Source organism: Ammodytes marinus, assembly GCF_949987685.1.
Source record: "Ammodytes marinus genome assembly, chromosome: 23".
Taxonomy (NCBI): domain Eukaryota; kingdom Metazoa; phylum Chordata; class Actinopteri; order Uranoscopiformes; family Ammodytidae; genus Ammodytes; species Ammodytes marinus.
In genome coordinates this window covers 6,686,218-6,699,681 of record NC_137227.1, presented here as the reverse complement: position 1 = coordinate 6,699,681, position 13,464 = coordinate 6,686,218, and the positions used below count along the sequence as shown (strand labels likewise).

General features: G+C 40.3%; 1 protein-coding gene across 1 annotated transcript; it reads right to left on the bottom strand.

The window, feature by feature from the left end:
* On the bottom strand, positions 1-10,078 carry LOC307269454 (interferon-induced very large GTPase 1; the record flags this gene model as incomplete). Its single annotated transcript, XM_080052422.1, has 7 exons — positions 1-4,670; positions 5,330-5,590; positions 5,912-5,989; positions 9,205-9,327; positions 9,657-9,716; positions 9,816-9,897; positions 10,043-10,078. The coding sequence occupies 7 exons, from the start codon at positions 10,076-10,078 to the stop codon at positions 1-3; spliced, it is 5,310 nt and encodes a 1,769-aa protein (XP_079908548.1).
* Positions 10,079-13,464: the final 3,386 nt, after the last annotated feature.

The following is a 13,464-nucleotide window of genomic DNA, read 5'->3' as shown; positions in this document are numbered from 1 at the left end:
TTAGCGGATGTTAAATGCCTCTTTGAGACTTGCATCTGCTTGCTCAAGTGTGATATATTTCCATGTGTCAGGAATATCACCGGGCTTTGCACCAAATGCTTTGGCAAACTTATTGTTGAACTTTGCCATTACATATTTCCAGTAGTCTGATGCCTCGAGGCTTACATCTGGAGCAATGTTCCAGTCAGGGAATATGTCTATGTAACGCTTGTAAGGGTGCCATTCATTTTTTGTTTTACTGCAGCGAAACTCTTTGTCACTGATCACCAAGGAAGAACATATGTCAATGCCTAGTTTATTTGTCTCATCCCACCTGCATCCACCAAGAGCTTCCGGACGATGTGCTGATGTCCAGTGCTCAATATGTTTTTTTCCTCCTGCCTCACAAGGCGCTTTGCAGAATGGACACTGTTTACCACACCCAATTAATGTGGTGAACAACTCATTTTCAGGCTTCCTGTGCAGATTCTTCAGTTTCGTTTTGAAGGTTGTTTCTTTAAACTTATCTTTAAGATTTTTTTCCATCTCCTTCACTGACACTGTGAGCCAGTGAGGAAACTGTTCCTGGTTGGCTCTGTTTAGGATCATGAAAGCACCAAGAGCATCCTGGGAAATGATCAGTTTATTGCCAAGTTCCTTACAGATATCTTGGACTAATGTCATCAAGTTGCCACTTTTTTTAGCTTTCTCAATAACATCATTTATGATCCGGATACATGACTGTACATGTTTATCCTCAAACTCAGACACTTTGGAACCATCTGAGAAGTGCTTCTCAATTTGTTTGAGTATCAATTCATTTACATACTTCTCATATGAACCAACATAGCTGAGATAGTTCTTGAAGTCCTTTGAGAGCAAGTCCTTTAAAACTGAATACTGGAAGAACATTCGGCTGCTGAAGTCCCTCTTTTTCAGCATTTCACCAATGATATCAAGACCCAAGGAACGGTTGACGAAGTCTTCGACTGCTGGCTTCAAGCAGCTGTTTGTGAACTCTTCTGCCTTCTTCTGGCACTGGTCTCGATTATGGAACACATCTTTGAAATCAGCACGCCACTTTTCTTTGTTTTGATTCAGACATCTGAATGGATCATTCTCCTCAATGAAATCTTCATTCATTTTCTGAAACTGCCTGGCTGCATTTCCACAGATGTGCTGTTTTAGAGAAACTTCAAAATGGATATCTGCCTTAACATCCTGATTGTCTTTCAGCCTCTCGTCAATCCTGTGTAGGATCTCCTGGATGTAATTTTCATGGTAGTTGTTTTTCTTTTGTACTTTTTCAGTCACAAGCTGTTTGCAATTGGTAATGATGCTGTCAGCTATTTTTTGTTTTGCCATAACCGGATCGTTAAAGGGCATTATCCTGCTGATGTGGTGTGTTATCGTATCGACAAGTCCAGCTTTATATTTGAAAGGTTCCAGTCCACAATCATTCAGCTCTTTTTTACTTAGTAATTCACATGCTTGACTCCCTTTATGTGATACATTTTCTCTCAGGTGGGTGGCCACATTTGCGATGACATTTTTGGCCTTTTGTTTAGAAAAGGCCAGTTTATCCACTGTTATTTTCCACGTGTTATCAAATTCTGTGTCTAACTCTTCGTCGGTCATCTTGGCTTTTCCCAAACGACATTTATCAATCAATCCACACACTTTGTCTTCTAATTCTTTTGAGTGGTTCTTCTTGATTTTATCAAGTACTATCATTCCCTTTTTGATGTCAGCTGCTGCTTTGAGTTGATTTAGAATAGAGGTCTCCATTTCTTGATGCAGGCTTTCTGCAGAGTTTTTAAAGTGTGCTTTGTATTCTTCAACTAGATGGACATGACCATATGTTTGCTTGAAGTACTGAGCCAGTTTTGCAAGAAGTGTAGTCTTCCATTTTGACAGCACTGTGCAAGCTTCGTCTTTCAAATCAGTGAGAAATGTATCAATGTCAGTTATCTTAGATTCATCAGCAATTGTGCCGAAATTGGAAATTTTGGTCCCTGCATTTGTCACCCATTGGTAGATTTCCTTTTTGAATTCCCATTCCCATGTGTTGAATTCTGTGCACAGCCTCATGTATGCATCAGCCACTAGGCTGTTTCTGAAGCTGAAGATGAAGTTTTCATGTTTTACCGCATTCCATAGGCTTTTCATCCACTCTGTAAACTCCAAGATATTATTAGCAGTTGACTCACAACTTCCCAAAATGTGGATAATTTCCTTCTTAAACTCATAAACAGCCCCACTGTATCCTGCATTGACCGGAGCCATTGGTGGGTTTCCTTTCCAGAGTCCAGGAATGTACCAGTTCCCAGTGTCTGGACTGTACTCCATCACATCAGTGAAGCTCTTGTTCCCCTCTTTCTTTTCCATTTTGGCTGCTGCCTTGGTCATCTCGTTTAACTGTTGCAAGAGCATTTTCCTGTCTCGTAAGTTCTTGTCATGGGCTGAAATATCTGACACATTCTGGTGAACAAACTGACATTTGGGCTTTTTTCCCACCTCTTTCATCCTGAGAAAAGCATGCACAACAATTTGCAGGATGTCCTTCATTTCTGATGAATTCTCCATTGAAATATTGATGATGGTGATATCACTTAACCCCACAACAAGTGTTGCAAGCTCATTGTCATGCTCATAGCTATTGTCCAGCTGTGCAAGCTCTTGTGACTTCAGTCCCTCAGTGTCAATGATCACCATGAAGTCACAGTTGAGCACTTTTTTGACATCTTCATTGATTTTGATGAGCAACATAAAAGCACCTCGAGTGCATCGACCACTGCTGACTGCAAACTGCACTCCAAACATGGTGTTGAGGAGAGTAGATTTCCCTGTGCTCTGAACTCCAAGAACTGTAACCACCAGTATTTTGTTTTTAGGGGATACCAAGTCATTGAGCTGAGATAGAACATCACTCACCCATCTGAGAGGTATGTTTGATGCATCTCCATCTACAAGCTCAAGCGGAAACCCATTAAGCAACAACTCTGCACATAGTTTGGGCAGATGCTGTAATTGTCGACGTGATGGGTGTTTTTGTGGAAGGGAAACTGAAGCTTCATAGATCTGACCCATTTCACGGAAAAAGTGTTCAGTCCCCAGTGAGCTGTTGGAAAGTTGTTTGTCAATTTCTTTCATCTCCTCCTTGTTCTTAGACTTTTGGGATTTTTCTTTGTACTGCTCTCTGAGATCAGACAGCTTTTTTCTTGACAGGTTGTCAAGGTTCATTCGCATCCATTTCAGAAAATAACACCTCTCCATCCCCTCTTTTGATATTGCATTTATGAAGCATGCCATTGCATTTGATATGGCATAAGAGTTCTGTTTTTCCCGGAGTTTTGTTCTCTGGTCCTTGAGATCACTTTTGTACTGTTCTACCACTTCAGTCCCAACTTTTTTGAGTCGAAATTCTTCTTTCTCCAAGTGAGCTAGTTTCTTCCATAGTTCGCCTTGAAGGGGTAGCTGAGTTTTTTTGAAATCAAAGATGTCTTTAATCTCTTTTGTGATGGCATCTGCATGTACCTTGGCTTTCTGGCACTCCTGGGAGTCTTCATCAACCTTGATTCCCAATTCATGGGCAATGTCAGCCATCTTCTCTATTTGCATCTTCAACTTTGGGTTCTCGATTACATTGCCAACTGTTTCACGCAAACGTTTGACGAAGTCTGCATCGTTAATGTTAGTAGCCTTCAAAAGAATGTTGCTATTAGTCAATCCTTTATTCTCTGCTACCTTTTGTAGAGCATTTTGAGGTGATCTTCCGATTGTCTGGTTACCAACCAAAAAGAGCTGTGCATTTGAATGTTGGTTGGTAAGCAGATTGGACCCAGAGTCCCAATTGTCAGAGAACACAAAAACGGCTGCAGATGTCTGACACAAAAAAGAAAATTGTGTTTCAAACAAAGCAATGTCCCCTCGGAGGTTAGCTACAGCTACTGGCTCTCCGAAAATGTCCCCGTCTTCGTCCCCACGAGGAAGATACCAAGTTAATTCAGTCAATCCGTCGGATATTCTCCTTGGACTGTCACCACCCTCCATATCACGGTGAACAAAGGTATCGTGATACTCCTGAGAATTGCTCAGTATCTTATTGAGGATTTCTGACTTGGACAAGGAGCACTTGCCCAGTCTCACAAAAGATATCATTGGAATTTCAGAGAGGACAATGCTGTCCTCAATGAAGCCCTTGGATTCTGAAAGTGACTGAGTTCTGTACTTTTTTATTATGTCTCTCATGGCCCACAGCATGAGTGTGGACTGATTCTTGTCACAATTTGGCAGCAGTAGAGGCACAGAGAACTGACACATAGACATTTTGAGTGCCATTTCCTGCTGTACAAAACCATCAGAACACAGAAAGAGAGCAGTGATTATGTCGAGGGGGTTAAGCCTGTCAGGTGAATGCTGACTGCCAAACAGTGCTTTAAAATCTAACTTAGTGTTTCCTGATGTAGCATCACAGGTTGAATCACTTACTGGAGTACATTTTAAATTCCTAGCTGTCGCATTAACCATCATCAGTTTCTTTAGAAAAGACCATGGAAGATCTGAGTTACTTCTGGCAGGTGCATCGGTAATGGTCTTCTTATCAATCTGAAGTATTGTGCTCAGGGATAGCTTCTTTGTGTAGTGCTGCTCCAACCCCAGGTCCTCCAAAAAGCTCTCTTGATGTGTCTCTGTAGATATGAAAATAATGGATATTAGAGCTATAATAACAGTCATTTTAACATTTTACAATTATTTTAGTGTAATTGTAGTGTTAATTCAGTAGGCTACATCTAACTTAAACAGTCTGAAATCTGTACTATTTACCCATAATTCCTAGAAAGTTTATTCAATCAAATTTAAAAATTGGTAGTAGCTGGCCCGGACAAGTTACAAGTTATTCTTAATTGAGAGCGTTTGTCTGTTTTACTTTACATTAAAAAAACATCCACCAGATGGCAGCTTTGGATCATAATGGCAACAGTAGGTTTTTTCAGTAAAATGGCATGTAAAGAGAGAATGTGATTTTCTGCTAGACATAGATTATGATAAAAACTGGTTGAGGTGCTTTCGGATGAATTCTGACTGATGATTCTGTGTTAGTGCAGACAGGTAGTATTTTTTTAATGTAATTGTAGTTAACTTGCTTATTCATTCATGAAAGAGTAAGCTATTGTTACTTTACTGTCACCTACTTGATAATAGTGCAGGCCAGAGAACATCCATAAATTAAGCCAAGTCAAAAGATACTCTTCGTAATCTTCTTTGTATATTGCCCCAAAATCTGTAGGTTAATTTCAAAAAATGTATTCTTCATTTTTTATTGGAATTTTGATTTGACTTTACTTACTTGTGCGGGCAGATGTTACAGTTGGTTCGCTTCTTCTTCCATTCCTAAATTGCACAGAAACCTGGAGAGAGTAGCACGTCCCTGGCATGAGGTTGGTGACTGTCAGGTTGTTTGTTTCCGTTCTCAACTCTTGCACGATTCCCCCCTCACTGCAACAAGTCACAATGTAACTCTCCACTTCACCAGCAGGAGGGTTCCAGTCCAGAGACAGTGAGTCAGTGCTGACCTGAGAGACTGTAAGCTGCTCAGGAGGGCAGGGCTCTGTGGAAACAATACATTGGTTCACTTATAACTGGAATTCAAGTTCTTTCAAGGGCGTTCTGCATTATAAAGCACTGTTTGAATACAAGCATGGCTGTGGGAAAAGACAAAGGCGCATACAATCCTATCATAGCCTACACTTAAATACATTCTACCACCTCTTTCGTCCAAAACTACATTTTATAACTCAATTCACACCCAGTGTAAGAAGAACATTTGTATGTACCAAAACAAATATAATTCAGACAGCAATTTCACAAAATGTTCTTTCTTTCAGATTAACCTGTGAAGTAATTCAATTTAGTAGCATATTGTACCCACCAGAGTAATCAATGAATGGTAAAGAAACAGTCTCCTGGTCTGCACTGAGAACTCGTACTTCTCCTGGTGGAGGAATAACTGTCATAAAAGAGGAGAGAAACATTTCAGTACAATACAAGCTTTTTTGATGACCTTGCTGAACTGCTGTCTGTAATCTGTACTGAGTTTGACTGTGTATTAATCGTCGGAGATTTCAATATTCATACTGACGAACCAGAGGACAGATGTGCGAAAGAACTGTGCTGTGTCCTTGACAACTTTGGACTAAATCAGCATGTTGACAAACCAACTCATAACAAAGGGCACACGCTGGACCTTATCATTTCCAGAGGAATGAACATTTCAGACTTAACAGTGGCAGATATGGGTCCCCTCTCAGACCATTCCTGTTTATTTTTTGAGAGTAAAATGTCTGTGCACACAATTGATCAATCAAAAGTAATCAAAAAACGGTATATTACAGAAAATACCAGTGAAACATTCATTCAAGCATTTTCTTCGATACCACCCCTCCCTTGTAACTCAGTTAAGGAGCTCTTAGACAACTTTAACGGCAAACTTATAAGTATTATAGATGCTATTGCGCCCACTAAGATGAAGGCTGTCTCTGGTAAGAAAAGATCTCCTTGGAGAAATGCCCCGCAGGTCAGAATAGAAAGAAGAGAGTGCCGTAAAGCAGAACGCAGGTGGCGAAAAACAAATCTCCAGGTTCATTATGACATCTTCAAAGAGAAACTGTGTACGTTTAACTCAGAACTGAGAAATGCAAGGCAGTCTTTCTTTTCTGACATAATCACCAAAAACAACAACAATGCACGTGCCCTGTTTGCTACTGTCGACAGATTAACAAACCCTCCTGTGTCAGTAGCGTCTGAACATCTCTCCACGAGAGCCTGCAATGAATTTGCCTCCTTCTTTACTGAGAAAATTCACAAAATTAGACAAGCTGTCACTGCATCAATACCAAGTTCAACATATGTGTTCCCTCTTAAAATCAATTCAAATACAATGACAGAATTTTATCTTATAAACCACAAAAACCTGGAGGACATTATACAACACCTGAACTCCTCATCCTGCTGCCTTGACATTCTGCCCACAGGCTTCTTTAAAACAGTTTTTAGCTGTATGGCCTCAGATGTTCTACAAATTGTCAACATGTCCCTTCAGACAGGTGTATTCCCACAGGCCCTGAAAACAGCAGTCATCAAGCCACTCCTAAAAAAGAACAATCTAGATACATCACTCATGAAAAATTATAGGCCCATATCTAACCTACCATTTTTAAGTAAAATCATTGAAAAAGCTGTTTATCAACAGCTAAATAACTACTTAGCAAAGAACAAATGCTTTGATGTTTTCCAGTCAGGATTTCGACAACACCACAGCACTGAGACTGCTCTGGTTAAGGTCCTCAATGACATCCATTTAAACACAGACAGTGGCAAAAGTTCTGTCTTAGTTTTACTGGATCTCAGTGCCGCTTTTGACACAGTTGACCACAGCATATTACTAGATCGACTAGCAAACTGGGTTGGACTTTCTGGAACTGTACTAAGCTGGTTTGAATCCTACTTAAAGGATAGAGACTACTATGTGTCAATAGGCAATTTCACATCTGAGCGGACAAATATTGAATGCGGAGTCCCCCAAGGTTCCATTCTTGGGCCTCTTCTGTTTAACATCTACATGCTCCCACTAGCTCAGATTATGAATAAGAACAAATTATGCTACCATAATTATGCAGACGACACACAAATTTACATAACCATATCACCAGGAGACTACAGTCCGATACAGGCACTGAGTAAGTGCATTGAACAAATCAATGATTGGATGTGCCAAAATTTTCTTCAATTAAACAACGACAAAACTGAAGTAATTGTCTTTGGTGCCAAAGATGAACAATTAAAAGTCAGCGCACAGCTTACATCCGTTATGTTAGAAACCACACCCCAAGCAAGAAATCTTGGTGTAATCGTAGACTCTGACTTGAATTTCAAGAAACACATTAAATCAATTAATAAATCAGCCTACTACCACCTAAAAAACATATCAAGAATTAAAGGGCTTATGTCTCAGCAAGATTTAGAAAAACCTATCCATGCATTTATCTTTAGTAGACTTGACTACTGTAACAGTGTCCTTGCTGGCCTTCCAAAAAAATCTATCAGACAGCTTCAGCTAATTCAGAACGCTGCTGCTCGTGTCCTCACTAGGACCAAAAAAGTGGATCACATTACCCCAGTTCTGAGGTCTTTACACTGGCTTCCTGTCACTCAAAGAATTGATTTCAAAATACTGATGTTGGTTTATAAAGCACTAAATGGTTTAGGGCCAAAATACATTACTGATATGCTGATACGTTATGAACCGTCCAGAGCCCTTAGGTCGTCTGAGACAGGTCTACTTACAGTCCCTAGAGTTAGGACTAAACAAGGAGAAGCAGCTTTTAGTTATTATGCACCAAAAATCTGGAACAAACTCCCAGAAAACTTGAGGTCTGCTGCAACTCTCAGTTCTTTTAAATCGAGTCTGAAGACTTTTTTGTTTCCATTTTAACCTGCAATTTTTATTTTATTTGCTTCTTTTATTCGCTTTTAAATGTTTTATAATGTGTTTTATGTATTCTAATCTTGCCCCTGTAAAGCACTTTGAGTGGCCTTGTGTCTGAATTGTGCTATATAAATAAACTTGCCTTGCCTTGCCTTGCCTTGCCTTGCCTTGCCTTGCCTTGCCTTGCCTTGCCTTGCCTTGCCTTGCCTTGCCTTGCCTTGCCTTGCCTTGCCTTGCCTTGCCTTGCCTTGCCTTGCCTTGCCTTGCCTTGCCTTGCCTTGCCTTGCCTTGCCTTGCCTTGCCTTGCCTTGCCTTGCCTATCTCCATGTTAAAGCATGTATTAAGGCATTATATTAGATTAGTTCCTGACAGTCTAATTGTGTTGGTGGGCCACAGGTGGGCATGGGGCTTTATTCAAAAGTTTAGCTTATATAAGCTTTTCAATAGGTTTTTGGAGAAATGATTGTACTTGCTTCCATTAAATGTACTCTTCCTTAAGCTTTGTATATTGGCCCTAAGTCTGTAAGTACATAACAAAAATGTATTCTTCATTTTTTTAATGGCAATTTTAATTTGATTTCACTTACTTGTGCGCACAGATGTTACAGTTGGCTCGCTTATTCTTCCATTCCTAAATTGCACAGAAACCTGGAGAGAGTAGCACGTCCCTGGCATGAGGTTGGTGACTGTCAGGTTGTTTGTTTTTGTACTCAACTTGTGCACGATTCCCCCCTCACTGCAACAAGCCACAATGTAACTCTCCACTTCACCAGCAGGAGGGTTCCAGTGCAGAGACAGTGAGTCAGTGCTGACCATGGTGCTGACCTGAGAGACTGTAAGCTGCTCAGGAGGGCAGGGCTCTGTGGAAACAATACATTGGTTCACTTATTACTGGAAATTCAAGTTCTGTCAATTAAGTTCTGCATTATAAAGCACTGTTTGAATACAAGCATAGCTGTGGGAAAAGACAAAGGTGCATATAATCCTATCATAGCCTACACTTAAATACATTCTACCACCTCTTTCGTCCGAAACTACATTTTATAACTCAATTCACACCAAGTGTAAGAAGAACATTTGCATAGACCAAAACAAATATAATTCAGACAGTGATTCCACTTTTGTTTTTTGATTTGTTTTTTCAGATTAACCTGTTAAGTAATTTAATTTAGTAGCATATAATACCCACCAGAGTCATCAGTCTCCTGGTCTGCACTGAGAACTGTTACCTCTCCTGGTGGAGGAACATCTGTCATGAGAGAGGAGATGTACAGTACATTTCAGTATCTCCATGTTAAAGCATGTATTAAGTCATTACATTAGATTAGTTCCTGACAGTCACACTTACATTCAGACTGTGGTGGTGGTGGAGTGTCCTCTCCTTCCCCACAGTAAAGATCAGGGAAACGATTGGATGCATCACAGAACTCCTTGGTAATTGAGACAAAAATTAAATTCAAAGATTAAATAATCCATTAAAAATTTCATTAACAGTACAAAACACGTAAAGATATATTTGGGCTGTAGTTGTGTGCAATCTTGTTATGTTAATAGTTGCAAAAACAAGCTGTGTACCTTCTCATTGGAGTTATTCACTGTGGGCTCTGCCATCCCACAGTTGGTCCAGACTATTCAAACTGCTTCTCACTGAAATTACACACAAATACCACCGTTAAGTGCAGGCTCCTAGACGTTAAGGGACAGATAGAACATGCAGAGTCATACTGTTTCGTGCGATGGTAAGCCTACATTCAAAAACTATTTCAGGATACAGATTTCAGGTTGCCTACCTTTGTAAAAGAGATTCATCCATCCTAATAATAAATAATCTTTTATCTTATCTGTCCTTTTATCCAAGGGTTTTATCTACTGTATTTGCAATATGATTTTACAGATTAAGAATTGGTTTTGAGGATAAGTCTCTGCACTTCACTGGGAAAAGTGCACAATAACCTAATGCAGGAGTGTCCTTTTATTCTGCCAGGCGAAATCACTTTAGGTTTCGTTTCCTAGGAAATTGGATGTTGAGTTGAATGATTATGTAGCTTGATAAGTGTCTGCTGATACAGGAGTTACGCTATCAGCAGTCATAAAATAAGAATCACACATGTACCACAACAGGACAAGATTAAATATTAAGCAAGTTAACACAAGATGCAATAAAATGGTGAGAAAAACTATTGACATCACAGCTTACAGTCCTTATTGATAATAGCGATGATGAGAACTCTGGTGAATGCGCTTCCAACCCGAATCTCTCTATGCAGCTGTTACCTGCAAATAAAATACTTCCTTTCGATGTAAAGTTCATATTTTTTGTGTGATGGGTTGTCGATGACAACAATACTAACCACATGATATTGACTTGACTTGATTGTAACTGTAGTTCAATTGTTAGTTATTTCATTGCAATGCACCTGACTCCAATGGTGTTGGAGGTGGGCCCACAGGGCGACCTCTTCATGTTATTATTTTGGGCTGTTTTTAGTGAGCAACCACCAGGCTCTTCATTCTCAGGTCTATACTGTAGCTCCAGGAGGGGGCCTTGTTTTATTCACGGTTGTGTAATAGCCAAGAATAGTAAAAGGTTTCAAATACAAGACCAAAGAAAGAAAAAAGAAAAGGTGAAACATTAACTATAGAGCTGCTCCATGACACTAAAACTAAAGGGTTAAAAGTAACAAATACTGCAACATTTTTTAATTACATTCTGTTCACAAAACAAGCACTGAATAATTTGGAAGATCCTTTAACTACAGAACAATTATACGTAAAAGGGTCTTTACCATAGAATAAAACAGACAAAACGTGTTACAAAGTCAAATTAGATTCTTCAAGTTAGCATTTGCCAATTTCTTGTGAAAGCAAACCTGAAAGTCAAAAACCTTTGGTTTAAGTTGATCACATGCGGGAGACATGAGGGATTTTATAATCACTTAATAATTTGGAATAATATCACAGTTGCTTCCCTCTCTTTCTCACATTAGCGAGCAGTGACTTTTAACTAAAACCATTAACTGACAGTTCTTGTGTCTCTGTGTATTTTTTCTCTTATTTACTTAGTTTGGCTCAGCAGGAAAACATTCACTGAACTGGATATAGAATTGGTGAGATCTTCACTGAACCGTGTTTCTACTTTGAAGATGACCAGGTGTCTTCTTCATGCAGGTAAACATATTTTTCAGCTTTTTTGATGACGTACACATCAAAAAATACGGACCCCATGAAACTTTAATTCATCATAACTCAGGCTGTGTTACCTAGCTGCACCACATTTAAAACCCAAATGTATCTTTGCAGGACCCACACAAAAGCCTCTTGAAGCCCCGCCCCAAAATCAACAAAAAAACTTTTAATTTAAAATATGTGAATTTCTGACTCTCAAATCATCACAATGTTCAAAAATTGACAACTCCTAGCAGGAACATATTTAGCAAAATGAAAACTCTAGGGACACTCATAAGACATGGAAGATACACCAAAAAAAATGTTGTTTGATTCCGAATAACTATGACGAGATGGCGGCCGATATTCTCCAAAGTTCACTCATATCTCATAACTCCACATTACTCTGCAGGATTGCAGAGTAAAGTGCACACATAACAACTTTTTGTGCAAAAAAAAACATGATAGGGTATGTCCTCCGACATGGAAGATGATATACCCGAAAGCTTGTTTTATCCGGAACTACCGTCTTCCAGCACCGGCGCCTCATTCGCCAAAAAACATCAAAAACTGACCTCATGAACCCTTTAATTGATCATAACTCAGGCTGTGTTACACTTAGATACACCAAATTTTATACAGCAATGTACAATCCCAGTACAAACAAAAAAGCCTCTTGATGCCCTGCCCCAAAATCAACAGGAAGTGTCTAATTTTGAAATATTCGCCAAAAAAACAGGAAGTTGGCCTAACTCCACCATGCTCAGTCTCATCTTCTCCAAATTTGTTATGGTTAATGAGACCCAAGACCCGAGGAGGTCCACACGCTAATATTCATATAAAGTGAGAGCGCCACATGCTGGGCAAAAAAAATATTGCATGTTGTTGATTTACCTCCACGTCCTACACACTCGATCAAATCAACCTCAAAGCACCTCAGGGAGGTCCAGAGACAACGATAACACGGGAAGCCGGTTCCGTCGGCTCCGTAGCCTTCGTAGTTTCTCGGCGTCGTCGCCACAAAACAGGAAGTCGCCGTAATTTCCCTCCGCACCGTCCCACGCGCTCCAAACTTCACCCGCCCGGTAAGAGCCCAGGCCCGAGGACGTCCTCGCGTCCGTATCGAGCGCGTCGCGGCAACTTCCGCGGTTCCGGCGACAGGCGTCGTTGCGCCGTGCGCTCCGAAGAGGAGGAGGCCACGGCGCGTCCTCTCGCGCGGTCGCCCGGAGCGCCGAGGCCGGCAGGACAGAACGGCGTCCAGCACAAGAGTGCGAGGGCCCGTTCATCACTGCTCGCAGTTTTAATTTTTATTGTTTTGGAAAACATTCACTGAACTGGATTTAAAATTGGTGAGATTTTCACTGAACCGTGTTTCTACTTGGTAGATGACCAGGTGTCTTCTTCATGCAGGTGAACATATTTGTTTAGCTTGATGTCTCCCTTTTGGGGCATGTGTTCCAACTTGAAAACATCGGTGTTAGACGGGTCACGTTGATCATCGTTAGCATGTGACTGTTCACTGCTGTGTAACAATTTTATAGTCTTGGATGTAGTGTTGATTGAGTTGAATGATTATGTATGTAGTTAATAATTGTCTGCTGATACAAGGTAGCCCTGGACTCTGTTCACTCTACGTGTTTCTTTATTCCATCCTGCGGTGTGTCTCACCTTGATCAATCGGGTTTTATGATATCAGCAGTCATAAAATAAGAATAACACATGTATGAATAAAGTCTAAAGTATCACAAAATGACCCGATTAAATTGGGGCGACTGTGGCTCTGGTGGTAAAGAGGGTCGGCCAATGATTGAAGGGTTGGCGATTCCATTCCC